A 13,572-nucleotide genomic window follows, 5' to 3' on the forward strand; every position below is an offset into this window, starting at 1 on the left:
GGGTGAATCGAAAACCAGTACAGGCATTATATCAATGAGTATGGTCAGGAATCCTGTGGATTAGTAGGACAGTCTTTACATTACCAAAATTCCCAAATTAATGTTAGCTGAACACAACCAGTCAAATCCAGACTTACAATTGGACACAGTAGGATGCAAAGAGCACACCCACGCTCCCTTTCCTCCCGTTCTAGTCTCATGTTGAACCAAGTCCTTCACCAGAGAAAGCTGCACCAGTAGAGAACCATCTGAATTATCTTGCTGGTTTCTTTAATAACAAGCAAAAAAGACAGGTTTAAATCACAGATGACTTTGTTGGTCATTGACCTTGCATTGAAAACCACGAGCCCCAGGATAAAGTTACTATTAGCTGTTGCCCTAGTCTACAAAAAGTTATAAAACCCTTTGTGAAAATCATGGGGCACATACAGATTTCAACCAGCTGGATTGCAAGTGAATATCAGTCTCCTCCCTTGTCTCCCAGTGCTCATCGCAACAGCAATCAAGAAGCCAATAAACCCAGAACAAATATGTCCACAAAACTTCCTAATGCCCAGCTCCTGACAGAGTTGCTCCACTTTCTTGGACATCATCAAGGCTTAGTGTACTTGTCAGCAAACAACATAAATTCTGCTCTAAAACCCAGTGGTTTCTGCTTCATTCTAGTCCTGAATTCTGCATGAGCTCTAAGTAAATTAAAACAGTGAGGATTTTACTGAATGAAATGTGAAAATGTTAATGAATGGCAATGAATAATACAAGCAGTCTACTATTGTGTGTATTATATATTTTAATAGTAAATTGAATTTATTTCATGCTACTCCAAAATATTCAGTTTTAATTTTAACAGCAGACATTAAGGTGACTTGAAGTTTAGGAGTGGAGGGGGTTTAAACTCCTAGTTTCTCATGTTAGCTGTAACAAGCTACCTCGCTGCCTGATGCCCCAATATCTGCGATTGCACAAAGGATAGATAAACACCCTGGGTAGATATTTTTCTTAAAATAATCAGCAATTAAATTATTAGCCGTGTTGACATATTAATTGGCATCACTAGGTTTCTGAGTTAACACAATCATTGATATAGGACAGTCCACATCTGTCTTGGAGTTATTATTTCATTTTGTCTCTCTGCACACTCACACAGATATCACTACATTAGTTTACATACTCAGAAGGTTATCTTTGCAACCATTAGGGCTAGAAGCAATTTTTTAAAAAGAAATAAAACTTAGATTTTGGAGCACAGTTCTACAATAGTGGACGGATTCTGGATCAGATTCCATTGCCACAAGAATGTGTGTAGCTGCGCACAGAGAACTAAAAACATTCTAACAATATCTGCTATTCCGCGCCCCATAGAATTCAGTTTCAGAAGCAGGGAGGAGGGAAGATGACATTGTTTAGGAAGGCTGCACAGAAAGCCAAAGAGGATGAAGTAGAGACTGGCAGATAGCGTCACTCTATGTGGCAGTTCCTGCTGAAGTGTCCAGAGACTCTCTGATAGAGGGTGGACCTGGCAGAGATGGCTGGCAGTGCTCACAGTCATGTGAATGTACTCAGCCGCAGCCAACTGAAATTTGCACAGGAAGAATATATACTCTAACGCATTAGCTATGTGGGGTTGGATTCAGGCAGAGTAAGGACAGCTATGGGACCTTGGATTAAGGATTAGATCATATGATTGTGTGTCCCTCTGTGTGCTGCAGAGATCTGGAAGTAGTTGTATAAGGAGATTTTGTGTTTAAGCTATTGCCACTGCCAGAAGTGGTAAAACAGAGCGTCAACCAAGAGGTAAACCAAGATCAGCGTCAGGAAGAAAGCAATAGAAAGTACCAGGTTATTTCTTATTTATATAATCAGTTTTCGTTTAAAGAATGTCAGTGAAAGAGATTTGTTCTGTTTACTTACATCAGCAGAAAGCAGAGCCATTAGGAATTCTGCAGGTTTACTTCACTGAATACAAAAACTTCTGTTATACTGTGAGCCTGTTAAAACTCCAGATGCAGTATTGCTAACCCTATTCATTCAAAAATTGTGAGTCAGGCCCCCACCAAAAAAATCATAAGCTTATCTTTAAAAAAATGAAATTTTAAAAAATAATGTTTTGATTATTTTGATTTGCACTGTGCTTCAGCTTTTATGGGTCATGTTTTGAAGCTTTTCTTTGTAGCTGTGAGGGCTAGAAACACTTTCATTTTTCACATAATCAATTGATTTGAGTAGTTGGGGCTTTAAGAAAAATACCAAATATTGCAAGGCTTGTGATAAAATCCTGAGGGTTGGCGACCCTAGTTGATGATACTAGTTCAAAATTAAAATAGCCATATCCTTGACAAGTTTACCTTTAACACGCTGGGGTGGACAACTGAAAGATTATGTTTAGCGTTAAAGCATTCTCTTTGGTAGAAGCTATTCAGTTAGCCACTAGCTGCCCAAGGTTGGCTGGTAGACTTATTCATCCAGCCGTTTGTCACGTGCATCACTGGACAAAAAGGAGTATGGATTCCAGGTGGAGCTACAGGACTGGCCCAAACAGCACTGGCAGAGCTGGAATAAGTGCTCCCCAAACCAAGGTTAGTATCGGGGGAGCCTTCTGCTCTGCACAAACGACCCCTAAATATTTTTAATTTATTGACTTTAATATTATTTAAGTGCTCAATGGGCTAACAAAACAGAGAGAGACAGTCCTTGCTCCAGGGTTATAGTCAGGCAACAGTTTAGATATATAATACCTCAGATGATGGCTGATATTCTATACTATTGCTCAGAGTATTTATTTGATGTTTTAAAACCTTTTCTTTTATTGGTATTTAGCATATATCTCAGTGTCTCATCCATCTGTCTGTCACAAACAGAAAGAAAAAAAGTTGTTCAGTATCTCAGTAAATCTCTCTCCATTCTGCCACTAGTGTACCTCAAAATATTCTCAAGTAGCCCCATGATAAGTGACTTTGATCCAGCAAATAATTTATGCACCTGCTTAACTTTAGGTACTTTGAGTTGCCCCATTCAGTATTTCTCCAATTCTTGCGTAGCTCTTTATACACCAATGCGAAGTGTTTGTAAAGCACTGTCAAATCAGAAAGGGGAAGCATTTTGCACACACTTTGCTCTTGTGTCAATGACTCCCCAAAGTGCAGGGGAACAGTGAACTGGACCATTGTGGGTATATACACTGCAATCAGGAGGTGCGATTGCAACACATGTGGGCATACCTGAACTAGCTTTGATCAAGCTAGCTTGCTAAAAATAGTAGTGTAGGCACAGGCAGCAGAATGGGAACATAGGTACATACTCCTGAGACCATAAGTATGTACTTGGGCAGCCAACTTATTACATGCCTAGATTCTGGATAATCCTTGCATGGATGTGCAAGAGGGGAATCCACAAGGAATGTCCCCTTGCCTCCCTCCTGTGCTTCTGGCATGGACTGGTCAGAATCCTGTTGAGGATTACAGGCTCTGATTCTTTTTAGCATACTTCTCAATCTGCCAGGATCCAAATCAAGATGTAATGTGCGATAAAGACCTGAAATGAGGAACAGACAACAGATTGTCACACAGACAACTTTAAATGACTTTTTAAAATAATCTCTCTTCCTGATCTTTTATTACTGAGATAAATAATTTTCAAGAATAAAAGTGAGGGGCTGCCAAATTGTGTGGAATGGAAGTAACTTTGGGACTAAAATGAAGTGATGTCTCTGGAAATGAGGGACAATTTAGAGTTATACCTCTTAGCACCCCTATAGACACTAGGCCGGATGGCCTAATCTGTCATGGCCTAATCCTGTACTCATTGAAGTCACTGGAATGATTCCCATTGACTTCACTGGTAGCTGGATCAGGCCCTAACGCCAGTGTAAACCCAGAGTAACTCCACTGACTTCAAGTTAGTAACTCTGGATTTACATTGTGTAATTGAGGGAAGCCTGTAGCTCCATTAAGTACAGATTTACAAATGTGGATTTTAATTATCCCTACTGTCGTGGGGTAGATACACCCTGTCACAGGGTGTCGGATTTCAGGGGGTTATCCAAATGGATATTTGACGGCCCAAGTGGCCTGGGTCTATGTTGCAGCTCTACAGCTCAGAGTAGTATTGCCCAATTGCCAGAATCAGTAAGGCTCTCTTTCTGTGGCAAAGTTCACCCCTCTGGGCGTCGGCTGCCCCCGATAGCAGGACAGCCAGGGTAGGGGGACCCAGGACCACCCTTCTCCACTGGGTCCTGACCCAAGGCCTTAGGGAACCGGCACTTCTATAATCAGTCTTGGTCACCCATTAATACAGTCCTGTTCCCTGTGCCACTTCCTATCAATGCTGGTAGCCTCACGGCCTCTGCCATCTCTCCGCTGCATTGGTGGGAGGGTTGTTGGAGTCTCAACCTGACTGGTTTCTATATCCTCAAGCTCTGAGAGCCTCCCAGCTGGAGCCTGCAACACATGTCTACTCTTGTCAGTGGCCAGCCCAGACTCAGCTGAACTACTCCCTTTTATACTTTGGTTCTTGTTAGAGCATGCCCAGCAGAGGTGAGGGGGTGTGGCTTTCTCAGCCCACAGCTGGTGGGTAACCCCTGCTGGACCAGTTTGGGGTAGGTATACCCCATCATACCTACTGAATGGTATTTTTACAAAAATGTTATTTTCTCATATTCAAGGGCATATTTCTCTTAATCCTTTTCGCAGCTTATGGCAAAGCAAGAGCGGCCTGGTCTTTTGATCCTCGAAATAGGAGGTGTATGTGGTGTGCTGGAAGGCCATGTGGAACTCTTGAAGAAACAATTTCACCTCATCACTATGAAGGAATTTCTTAAAAACAAAGAAAGTTTGAGTGAAAAGATCAAATCTGTTTTCATATATGAGCACAGACCAGTCATTGACCAGGAGCTCCTCCAGAGCCTACCTCACTTAAAGGTGATTGCAAACTCTGGGGTAGGAGTGGATCACCTGGACTTGAAATTGGTTTCTAGCTTTGGAGTTAAAGTGACCAATACTCCACATGCTGTTTCTGACTCCACAGCAGACATTGGGATGGCCTTGATGCTGGCATCTGCCAGAAGGCTAGTGGAAGGTAACTTTTTAAATTCCTTTGCTGATATTTCCATAAATCACATCAGCTACATTTCTGGCATATTTTATTTTTATTCTGTCACAGATTATCTGGTTGAAATAATGTTTAAGAATCTTTATAGGAAGAAAAGCTGCAAAGATTCAGTTTTTCAAGTGGTCCTTCTTTTTCTATATTGTTTTTGACATTCTGAGCCCAATCCAGCTTCTACTGAAGGCAGTGGCAACAGAATTAAGGCGTCTATCTAAGTTAGGTGCTTAAAACTGCCTTTGATTTGATTTATATACTGTACAAGGCCTACTGTTTGGACCAGAATTTGCACTCTAACTCTCCACTGCCTGCACTTTATGTAGTTATTTACAACTATCCAAAGTGAATGCAAAATGCAAGCAAATGAAAATTCGTCACTCATTAGTACCCCCTTTGCATCATTGTAAAAGACTACACAAGGGTGTAAGGCAGTGGATATCAGGCCTTGGGTCTCCATCACCAGAGAAAGTGATTTGCTATGAAATCCACTGAATAACTTTGCTTTGCACTCCTCCTACAGCAAAGAACTCAAATTAATAAACCCTGTTCCCAGAATAACATTAGAATTGCTGATGATACTAACTGTGTTGCCTGTGTTAGCTTGTGCTCTCTCTAAGGGGCAACTTGTTTCGGCACAGTGCATAGCGGAAGCAACAAGCTGTGCCCTAGTGGAGGGGAGAGTGTCTGTGGAGGCTAAGAGGAAGGAATCCCACAGAAACACAGCAGTTCTCCCATGCCCTGGGCACTGTGCAACACTTCCCTCATCCCACCTTTGCCGCAAGTCCCCATCGCAACAGTTTGCAGAGAGCCCCTGTTGAGCTGGCCTCTGCAATGCAGCCGATTCTGTCCTGTTACGTAATCTCCAAATCTGTTTCCAAATCTCACACCACCCATCCTGTAAAAAAATTCCACTACTTCACCTATGTATTGGTACCTCCCTGAGGAGAATAGTGGGATACACCCTGATAGAAAATCAAGGTTTGTCTAATGGAAAATGTCTGAACTGGCAGGGAAAGAGAAGTTATTTTCAAGCTTCAAAGAGGATATTACAAACAGGGAAGAATTCATCCAACAAGAATCCATTTCTCACTCAGCTTTTTTTATTTTTAGGTTGTCAGATTGCAGTTTCTCCACAGACTGAGCGTTTTGCTGCCGACTGGCTGGCAGATGAAGTCACTGGGGCTACTCTTGGTATCATCGGCATGGGCAGCATTGGGTATAAGGTGGCCAAGAGGGCCAAAGCTTTTGAAATGAAAATTCTGTACCACAACAGGAACCAGAGGTGAAAGTGCATCTGATGTGAACTAGAGCAGATTATATTTTTGATTCTTTTAAAAGTTATACATCTTTTTGTTGCAAAACCTGCCCAAAGAACCTCTTCCCCAGTTTATGCCAAATCCTCCTTCCCTCATTCCAGTGAGAATTCCCTTCATTGTCAGCGGTCAGAATTTTCAAATTTGTCTGCCACAAGTTAGGTGCCTAAATCCATATTTAGATACTTAAATGAGCACTCTTGATTTTCAAACGTCCTGAGCAACCACACTTCCCGTTGATTTCAGAGGGAGCTGTGAGTAGTCAGCACTTTTGAAAATCAGGTCACTTATTTATTTACATGCTTACATATGAATTTAGGTGCCTAACTTTTGGCAGCCAAGTTTGAAAATTTTGGCCAAGAACAATGGAACAGGTTAGTATCATATATTCAGCATGATTTTTAAGCACTATTTAAATGTCTATATCAGGAGAAAAAGGGTCAGCAATACATAGCTCCTTTACAAAGTGGGTTCCCCTCACCTCCACCCTGCCCATTCTGGTGGGGGTTGCAGCAATTTTGTTAAAAGAAATGCAAACTTGCAAACTACCTTGCTGTTTTTATGGATAAATAAACTCCTTTTACTGTTACTCCCATGTTGCAGCAGCAGGAAGTGGATTTAATTAGCAAAATGCATGTTAGAACCAGGAAATGTAATATAAAAGGTGACATTGAAATTACAGGGCCTTCTTTGTGCTACAGCAATCTTCAACTCCAGAGGCTAATGTTCCTGTCTGCAGTGACCCCTCAAATTGTCTTCGTTCAGTGTCTCTTTTATCACCTGTAATGAATCCTAGACCAGAAAAAGACCTCACGGTTGAACTGAACACAGGCAGCATCAGAAAGAACTGAAGAGCGCTCCCATTTCAGCTAAAGGAGAATCTTCACTGTAGAGTTTAAATCTTCTTACCAGCCACTAGAATCATAGAAACATAGGGCTTGAAGGGACCTCAAGGGGTCATCTAATATTCTACTCCAGCCCCCTGCACTAAAGCAGGATCAAGTATACGTAGAGGGTGATAATCTTGTCTTTTTGAGAAGTTCTGACTTTCCTTTTAGAGAAGGCCGTGGCACATACACATGCTAGTCAGTATATATTGCATATCACTTTTATATTTTATACCTTGCAGCTATTTCCAATATGTGGGCCAAATCCAGAAATCCTTACTCTCCATGTACTTACACAGGCAAAATTCCCATTAACAAGGACCAAGTACAAACTGAATAAGGAGCTCAGTTTTTTGCCTTATAGCGGGGTAATAAGAGAGAAAATGATTGATGGTGATAGCATAGTTCAAATAATTCTTGATGTTAAAATATATACATTAAAAGCATGTTTATTTGTGTGTCACGTAATTGAGTTTTGAGCACACTTTAACGTGGTAAATTCTTATAGCACCACTGAACAGTTCTAATCGTTTCAAGAAATGGCTCATCTGCTATCCTCTCACATTGCATTATACACTCTCCCTTAAGAAGAACAGGAGTACTTGTTGCACCTTAGAGAGTAACAAACTTATTAGAGCACAAGCTTTCGCTACAGCCCACTTCATCAGTTGCATAGAATGGAACATATAATAAGAAGATATATATATAGATATATACACATACATACAGAGAAGGTGGAAGTTGCCATACAAACTGTAAGCGGCTAATTAATTAAGATGAGCTATTATCAGCAGGAGAAAAAAACAACTTTTGTAGTGATAATCAAGATGGCTCATTTAGACAGTTGACAAGAAGGTGTGATGATACTTAACATCAGGAAATAGATTCAATATGTGTAATGACCCAGCCACTCCCAGTCTCTATTCAAACCCAAGTTAATGGTATCTAATTTGCATATTAATTCAAGCTCAGCAGTTTCTTGTTGGACTCTGTTTTTGAAGATTTTCTGTGGCAAAATTGCCACCCTTAAATCTTTTACTGAGTGGCCAGAGAGGTTGAAGTGCTGTCCTACCGTTTTTTGAATGTTATGATTCCTGATGTCAGATTTGTGTCCATTTATTCTTTTGCACAGAGACTGTCCAGTCTGGCCAATGTACATGGCAGAGGAGCATTGCTGGCACATGATGGCATATATCACATTGGTAGATGTGCAGGTGAACGAGCCCCTGATGGAGTGGCTTAAGAGGCCACATAAGTACTCCTGAGAACACATTCATGAACAAAGCATATTTGCCACTAACAAACATAGAAGTGGTCACTGAGGTGCTTCTATTCCTGTTTTTTCACTGAAATTCTACTAGGAAATAAGTATAATCAATATAGGAACATGCTTAGTATTGATCTCAATGAAATGTCATTTCTTTTAGTTTCTCCCTCAATGCTCCTTGGATTAATGTATTCACCTCTCTCACTTCCCCTCCCCACCAGAGTCCTCACTGAAGGCCAATCCAAATAGGATTGTAGGAGTCGCCCAGTTCTTTCTGTGGCACTGTTCCCCATTTTATATTTCTATAACAGCAGAGACATTGGTTCATAGCAACTATGCACTCTTTCCAGTCGTCCATGGGGGTGGCATAGTAGCAGCAGCAGCAGCAAGTGGTTTTCTTTTTTTACCAATAAAAGATAACTCTGGTCTTTCTGCCTCAGAAAAGAAGAGGAGGAACAGGCTGTTGGTGCCCACTACTGTGAAAAGATGGAAGACTTGCTCCAGCAATCTGACTTTGTGATGCTGGTTGTGAACCTGACACCTCAGACACACAGATTGATTGGGAAAAGGGAGTTAGAGCTGATGAAACCCACTGCTACTCTTATTAACATCTGCAGAGGTAGGGTGTTATGGAAGCACTGGTTGTGGTTTTATAGTTAAGGTAGGTTGAATGTTGTCTTTTTGTATCAAGAAGCTCTCTCAGCCAAGGTCTGTGACTTCCTCCATGCTTTGTTCAGTACACAGGATAGCTGGCACTTAACTAATAATAAATAATGAATTATAGACCAAATGCTGATTAGTGCTGAACATCCACAACTCCCATTTACCTCTTATCACAGGGTTGGCTACCTCCTGTCCTTCCTGGCCAGAGGCTACCCGCAATACCCTGCTTCTGTTTCCCGCTCTTCAGACCCCCTGAAGGACTGCACACAGGCTTCTCTCTGGGGTACCATCACCCCTGCCTGGGGTCAGTTTAATCACACAAATAGCATATATGGGACCTCAAGGTCCCATATACAGTCCATCACCATACAAGAGTCCATACTTAGTTTTGGTGTCTTTTCTAACACCCATAGCTCTTCTTCTGTCCCAGTCTGCTCTCACAACCCATCCTCCAGCTCTTCCTAGCTAGAGCTCAGCCTTCTGTCACTGGCTTTTAGGCCCAAACTTTTAGGCTCAAAACCCATCTGGGTTTCCTCACAAAAGTGCCCCCTCTCTCTCCCTGGCTGGCTGCTCTGGTGGGCAAACAGTGTAATTGCAGCGTCTCCCCAGCAGAATCTATTATTTTGTGGAGGGAAAAAATCTGCAGGGGACATAAATTCTGTGCTTATGTTTCTTTTGTTTAAAAGTGGGGGGCCATGGTCCCTTGGCTCCCCCAGTTCCAGTGATTCAGCTGTCCTCCATCAGGCCCCATCAAGGCTGTCAATGCAGCACAGATGGGCTACAGCATTTCTTTCAGTAATCAGGATTAGCTGGCGTCAGGCCTCCAGCCCTTAAGGGGCAAGCCATGCTGTTATGCCTCTCAACTAGGGTTGCCAATTTTGATTGGATGTATTTCTGGAGGTTTCAGCACAAGTCATAATCTTTTATTAAAGACTAATTTTTAATTCATGGAGACTCCAGGACAATCCTGGAGGGTTGGCAACCATACTTTCCACAGGAGTTATGGTGGCTCAGTGAGTGTCCAGCATCTCTCATTTTAACTCAGGGTTATTTCATCTAAGAAAAATGTACAAATATCTTCATGATGAACTGAACGCAAGGACAGCCCACTGCCCAATGAGAGTGTTATCTAGTACAGTAGAATTTCTGTACTAAATTGTGTCATTATAATTTGTATTACAGTAACATGTAGAGGCCCTAAGTGAGGCTGGGGCCCCTTTGGCACCACACAAATACATAAGACAATGACCCCTTCGCTCTCATGGCTTCTGTGCAAGAGCTACAGGGAAAGGGGACTGTGGGATGCAGAGAAGAAAACCCGGAGAGTTTAGACTGGATCAGGGAAAGGTGACTTCAGCACCTTTGGTTGGGGGAGTTGAGGTGATGTAGAGTGTGGCAGATTCCATGTGTGGAAAACTCTGATTCTCTTACGGGAGCTTAGCCCCATGAGCATGAGCTCCCTATGCAACTCTGTGGCAAAAGGGCTAATGTGATCCTAGAGACACAAACAGGGGAAGCTCCAGGAGGAGGAGAGAGGTTAGTTTACCTCGGTACTGAAGCAACTGCTGCTGAAATACTGTGTCCAGTTCTAGTATCCAAAATTCAAGAAGGATGTTGATAAATTGAAGTGGTTTCAGAGAAGAGCCACGAGAATGATTAAAGGATTAGAAAACATGCCTTATAGCGATAGACTCAAGTAGCTCAAACTGTTTCCCTTAACAAAGAGAAGGTTAAGGAGTGGCTTGATTACAGTCTATAAATACCTACATGGGGAACTAATATTTGATAATGGGCTCTTCAAACTAGCAGAGAAAGGAATGGCTGGAAGTGAAGCTAGACAAATTCAGACTTGGAAATAAGGTGAAAAGTTTTAACAATGAGGGTAATTAACCAATGGAACAACTTACGAAGGGCTGTGGTGGAAATTTTTAAATCAAGATTGGATGTTTTTCTAAAAGATCCACTCAATTTCAAACAGGAATTAATTCAGGGAAGTGCTATGGCCCGTGTTATGTGGGAGGTCAGACCAGATGATCCCAGTGGTCCCTTCTGGCCTTCAAAGCTATATAAATCTGTAAGAGACAGTTCCTTTCCCAAAGAGATTTCAGTCTCAATAGACAACTAGGTAAAGGAGTGAAGAAGATATAGAGGCACAGAGAGGTAAAGTGACTCACCTAAGATCACAGAGCAGGTCAATGGCATAACCAGGAATAGAACCAAGTCTCCTGAATCCTATTCCAGTGCTCTGTCCACTAGACCATGCTGTCTTGCTAATAAAAAAAAAAAAATCATTCTTTGCTTTGTTTGGTTAACCATTACTAGAAGGCAGTCTTGTTTTTATAATGAGATATAAATCCAATAGTATTTTAAATTGCATTATGAGACCTCTCCTCTCAGTTAAAGATAGGGAACTTACCTGGAGATTAGTTTTTTTCTGTACCTTATCTGGATATGCCAATAAGACACTATCATTTTAATGCAGGCGCAGTAGTTGATCATGATGCACTGGTGGATGCTCTCCAAAATGGGATTATTAAAGCTGCAGCTTTGGATGTGACATACCCTGAACCTCTGCCAAGGTAGAAAACTGTTTTCTTTCTGTTTATCAGAAATTATTTGCATTATAGATTAATACTGGAAAACATTCTTAAATTCTTCAGCATCCCTTCAAAATTCTGGGAATATATTAGACACTGTCTTCAAATCCAAATTACATTTTCCATAGGTGTTTGCATATTTTTGCAGGAGAGATGCGTTCCGGTTTACTGGGCACAAGACTAGGTGCCAGGAACTCCTGAGTTCCAATCCTGATTCTGTTCCTGATTCTCTCAGGGGCCAGAGGCCAGTTGCTTATGTCCAAATTTGTAAAGTCTGTGTGCATGTCATTTACAAATTCCTATAAGCTTAGGGTGGCCATCCATCCCGTTTTTTAAAGGGACAGTCCCATTTTTGGGGACTTTTGCTTATATAGGCACCTATTAACTCCCACCCCCTGTCCTGTTTTTTCACAGTTGCTATCTCGTAACCCTATGTAAGCTGCTTGAGGTCAAATCTTCAGGCTGTTATGCACAAGCAACTGGCAAATTAGATCCTTATTCTCATGTATTGCAGCTCTGTAGCAGCCTGACTGACATGAAGGCCCATGCAGGAGAAGAAGTGGGCAAATTTGCTCCTTGCTGTTCTGTGCAACCCTCTGTGCATCATGATACCTCTTTCTCACATGCAAGACTTTGCCCGTTACTTCTGCCCTTTTCTGTTAGAATGAACATGGCTGTAGAAATGTAAAATTCACCTCTAATTATTCTGTCCTTTCTTTTTCTTACAGAGATCATCCATTATTAAAATTAAAGAACATTATCATAACTCCTCACATTGGAACTGCTACAGTCCAAGCCACCCGTATGATGACAGAAGAAGCAGTAGCAAATATACAAGCTGTTCTTAATGGTCTCCCCATTCCTAGTGAAGTAATCCCTCAGTGACATGTCAGAAAACATAAATACACAATGGCATATCTGTGAACGGACTTTATTCTACTGAATCATAAAGTAACTTTGCAGTGCAATGATTAATAGTGACAAGTGAAGATGTTCCTATACTGCTGTCACATTTATGGGGCCACCTAGTGGCTATTCTATATCATTACACTCCAGTCATGTGATCATTTGAATAATAATGAACTAATAAAGTCAATTGTTCAAAGGCTCTTAGACGAGCAGTTGTAGACGACTCTCTGATGTTTTCAATCTACTCTTTCACCAAATACACACTGCATACTTATCCTCATACTTGCTGCATCCTAACGTGGGGGAGAGGGGCACACTAGCTGCTCTTTATGGTCTTCAGAATAACATAAGAAAATCAGAAGTAATATTGACCTCCCTCTCCTTTTAGTGAAAAATTAGTAGAAGTCAAAGATGGTGTTAGTACCAGGTGATCTTGTAGTGTCATAGCTACGTCCCAGGAAGCCTCTCAGGAAGGAGACAGATTCGTATCTTCAAAGTCTTATTGTTTCTTCCTAATGGCCCATCAAAGCTGATGGCCTGTTGTCTGGTGGGTGTCTCCCACATACACACACACAGTTGTAATTGTTGCATAGTCAATATTCCTAACTTTAGATACAGAAATGATACATGCATACAAATTGGATAATCACATTCAGCAAATTTCAGAGTGGTAGCCGTGTTAGTCTGTATCAGCAAAAAAAAACAAACGAGGAGTACTTGTGGCACCTTAGAGACTAACAAATTGATTTGAGCATAAGCTTTTGTGGGCTAAAACCCACTTCATCGGATGCATGCAGTGGAAAATACAGTAGGAAGATATATATACACAGATAACA

General features: G+C 41.4%; 1 protein-coding gene across 6 annotated transcripts; it reads left to right on the plus strand.

Annotated features, from left to right (window-relative positions):
- Nucleotides 1-1,590: 1,590 nt before the first annotated feature.
- Nucleotides 1,591-12,954, plus strand: LOC140906907 (probable 2-ketogluconate reductase). Of its 6 annotated transcripts, none has more exons than XM_073331817.1 (7): nt 1,606-1,839; nt 4,517-4,594; nt 4,689-5,073; nt 6,211-6,382; nt 9,008-9,186; nt 11,713-11,809; nt 12,556-12,954. In XM_073331817.1, the coding sequence occupies exons 3-7, from the start codon at nt 4,692-4,694 to the stop codon at nt 12,710-12,712; spliced, it is 987 nt and encodes a 328-aa protein (XP_073187918.1). In that variant the 5' UTR covers nt 1,606-1,839; nt 4,517-4,594; nt 4,689-4,691; the 3' UTR covers nt 12,713-12,954. The 6 variants fall into 6 exon arrangements, with proteins under 6 accessions (XP_073187921.1, XP_073187916.1, XP_073187918.1 ...); XM_073331819.1 differs by having other exon boundaries at nt 1,606-1,794; XM_073331815.1 differs by lacking the exon at nt 4,517-4,594 and having other exon boundaries at nt 1,599-2,576.
- Nucleotides 12,955-13,572: the final 618 nt, after the last annotated feature.

The sequence above is a fragment of the Lepidochelys kempii genome, chromosome 2 (genome assembly GCF_965140265.1).
Source record: "Lepidochelys kempii isolate rLepKem1 chromosome 2, rLepKem1.hap2, whole genome shotgun sequence".
Taxonomy (NCBI): Eukaryota; Metazoa; Chordata; order Testudines; family Cheloniidae; genus Lepidochelys; species Lepidochelys kempii.

What these genes read in the sequence shown, in the direction of transcription:
- LOC140906907 (XM_073331815.1), top strand. Translation starts at nt 2,379, where the DNA reads ATGTTTAGCGTTAAAGCATTCTCTTTGGTAGAAGCTATTCAGTTAGCC. An exon ending in TAAGTGCTCCCCAAACCAAG is followed by an intron (nt 2,577 to 4,688) that starts GTTAGTATCGGG and finishes TCCTTTTCGCAG; the next exon opens with CTTATGGCAAAGCAAGAGCG. An exon ending in TACCACAACAGGAACCAGAG is followed by an intron (nt 6,383 to 9,007) that starts GTGAAAGTGCAT and finishes TTTCTGCCTCAG; the next exon opens with AAAAGAAGAGGAGGAACAGG.